Below are 1,719 nucleotides of genomic sequence, written 5' to 3'. Positions count from 1 at the left end.
TCGCAGTGATGAAACGTGTCTTTCTTCTTGGTTTCGTGTCTTTCTTCCTGCCTGAGGGCCGCGTATAGCCAGCGTTGCAAAATTCTTAGCGGTCAGTGTTTCTTTGGGATAGAAGCATTGTATCTTGCTTCATTTTCTATGCTGTGTGACTTCTGCTACATTTCTCCTGGCTTTATTTTTGTTCGTGCAAGCAAACTGACTCACTGGGTTGCCGGAGAATTCAAGGTTTGTGAAGTAACTGTATCCATTTCCAATTTTGGTGTGATCAAGCTCAATTTTAGCAATATGCACAGTGGCGCTGCCCCTGCATAGTTTGTTCATGCAAGGAGATTGTCCCAAAATCGGAGAACATTGCAATCATTGCCTCCTATCGTCCCCTTAATGGAGAAGCCAGACGAATTGACGCAGTTTTCATCGGCAACCAATGCAGGTTTCGACTCAGGCTTAGCCATGACCCTAGCGGCCTTGCTCTTCTCCATCCTATGCACGTTGGGGGTAGCCGTCGTTCTACGCCGTAGTAGACTTTGGCAAGTGGTGTCCGAGCCATCCCTTGAAGCCAGTGTCGAAAGAGGTGAAGCTGGTATCAAGAAAATGCATCTAAAAGCACTTCCAGCATCGGTTTACAGTACAAGCTCCCCACTGGGAACCCTGGATTGCCCTATTTGCTTGGCAGAATTCATGGAAGGAGAAAGTGTGCGAGTATTACCAGAATGCCGCCACACTTTCCACGCGGATTGTATAGGCGCATGGCTCATTTCCAAACCCTCGTGTCCTTCACGTAGACAATCTCTGCTTTATGTGGGGCTGAAGAAACCAGCAGAGGTGGCTTCGCCTGCTGCTGAGGCGGGCGAAAGCGCCGGAATGGATTGTAGAGAAAGAAACGAGTTCGTTACAATAAATGTTGTTCTTGAGACGTTCCACAGCTCTGCCAACTGCACGACAATGACAGTTTCTTCATCTTAGGAATTCATTGACCTGGAAACAGATGATGACCTGGAAATTTGGGTCAAGTTAGAGCGCAACATCACTAAGCCATCCCTTGGAATGGGTAGTGTGCAAAGTTGGAAGGGCAGGTAGCACTATTTAAGATCAAGGGATGCGAGAATGGTACAGAATTGAACGCAATGAATGATTTCCTATATTACCATGTAACAATTTTAGAAAGTTCCGCCTGATAGGTTTAGAATACGTCAAATTTTCATTGAAGGGTTCCATTATCTTTCTATTGGATCAACGACTTCCGCCTTATCGGTTCACAACATGTCAAAATTTTCACTGAACGGTTCTTTTTTTTCGCAATCCATCACTGCTCATTTATATTGTAAAAACCAACAAAAGAGAGTATACAATAATTACTCCCAAAGTGATGGTTGGGATTGCATAATTATATGGAGGAAACTTTAACTTCTTGCTCCCATGAAATGGGAAAGAGGGCATAGTATTCAGATGAGCTGGAACTTCTAGATAAAAGAAATCAGATCCTTCCTTCTCTTGATATCGTTTTGCACACCTTTAGATTAGTCATCCATTGGTGATTCACCAACATTCATTTTAACTAATTCCAGGAGCTTACTTCTCATTGAATAAAAAAAGTACAGTTTGGGCATAGTCTTGTACTATAAGCCTTGATCATTGTAAAAGTGGCATCTCTGTTTAGCTGGGAATTTTTTTTGTTTATTTAATTGTCTAATACCAATGATTCTATTTGCAATTTTGAGA

General features: G+C 42.8%; 1 protein-coding gene across 1 annotated transcript; it reads left to right on the top strand.

Annotated features, from left to right (window-relative positions):
- The first annotated feature begins 381 nt into the window (after nt 1-381).
- LOC149152050 (RING-H2 finger protein ATL8-like) lies at nt 382-963 on the top strand. Its single transcript, XM_089443353.1, has one exon. The coding sequence runs from the start codon at nt 382-384 to the stop codon at nt 961-963; it is 582 nt and encodes a 193-aa protein (XP_089299479.1).
- Nucleotides 964-1,719: the final 756 nt, after the last annotated feature.

The sequence above is a fragment of the Pinus tabuliformis genome, chromosome 9 (assembly GCF_031772625.1).
Source record: "Pinus tabuliformis cultivar Carrire ecotype Pingquan chromosome 9, CPIR1, whole genome shotgun sequence".
NCBI classification, from domain to species: domain Eukaryota; kingdom Viridiplantae; phylum Streptophyta; class Pinopsida; order Pinales; family Pinaceae; genus Pinus; species Pinus tabuliformis.
The sequence above is the reverse complement of the archived record's forward strand: the minus strand, read 5'-3'. Positions and strand labels throughout refer to the sequence as shown.

Coding starts and splice junctions, on each gene's coding strand:
- LOC149152050 (XM_089443353.1), top strand. CDS start 382: ATGGAGAAGCCAGACGAATTGACGCAGTTTTCATCGGCAACCAATGCA.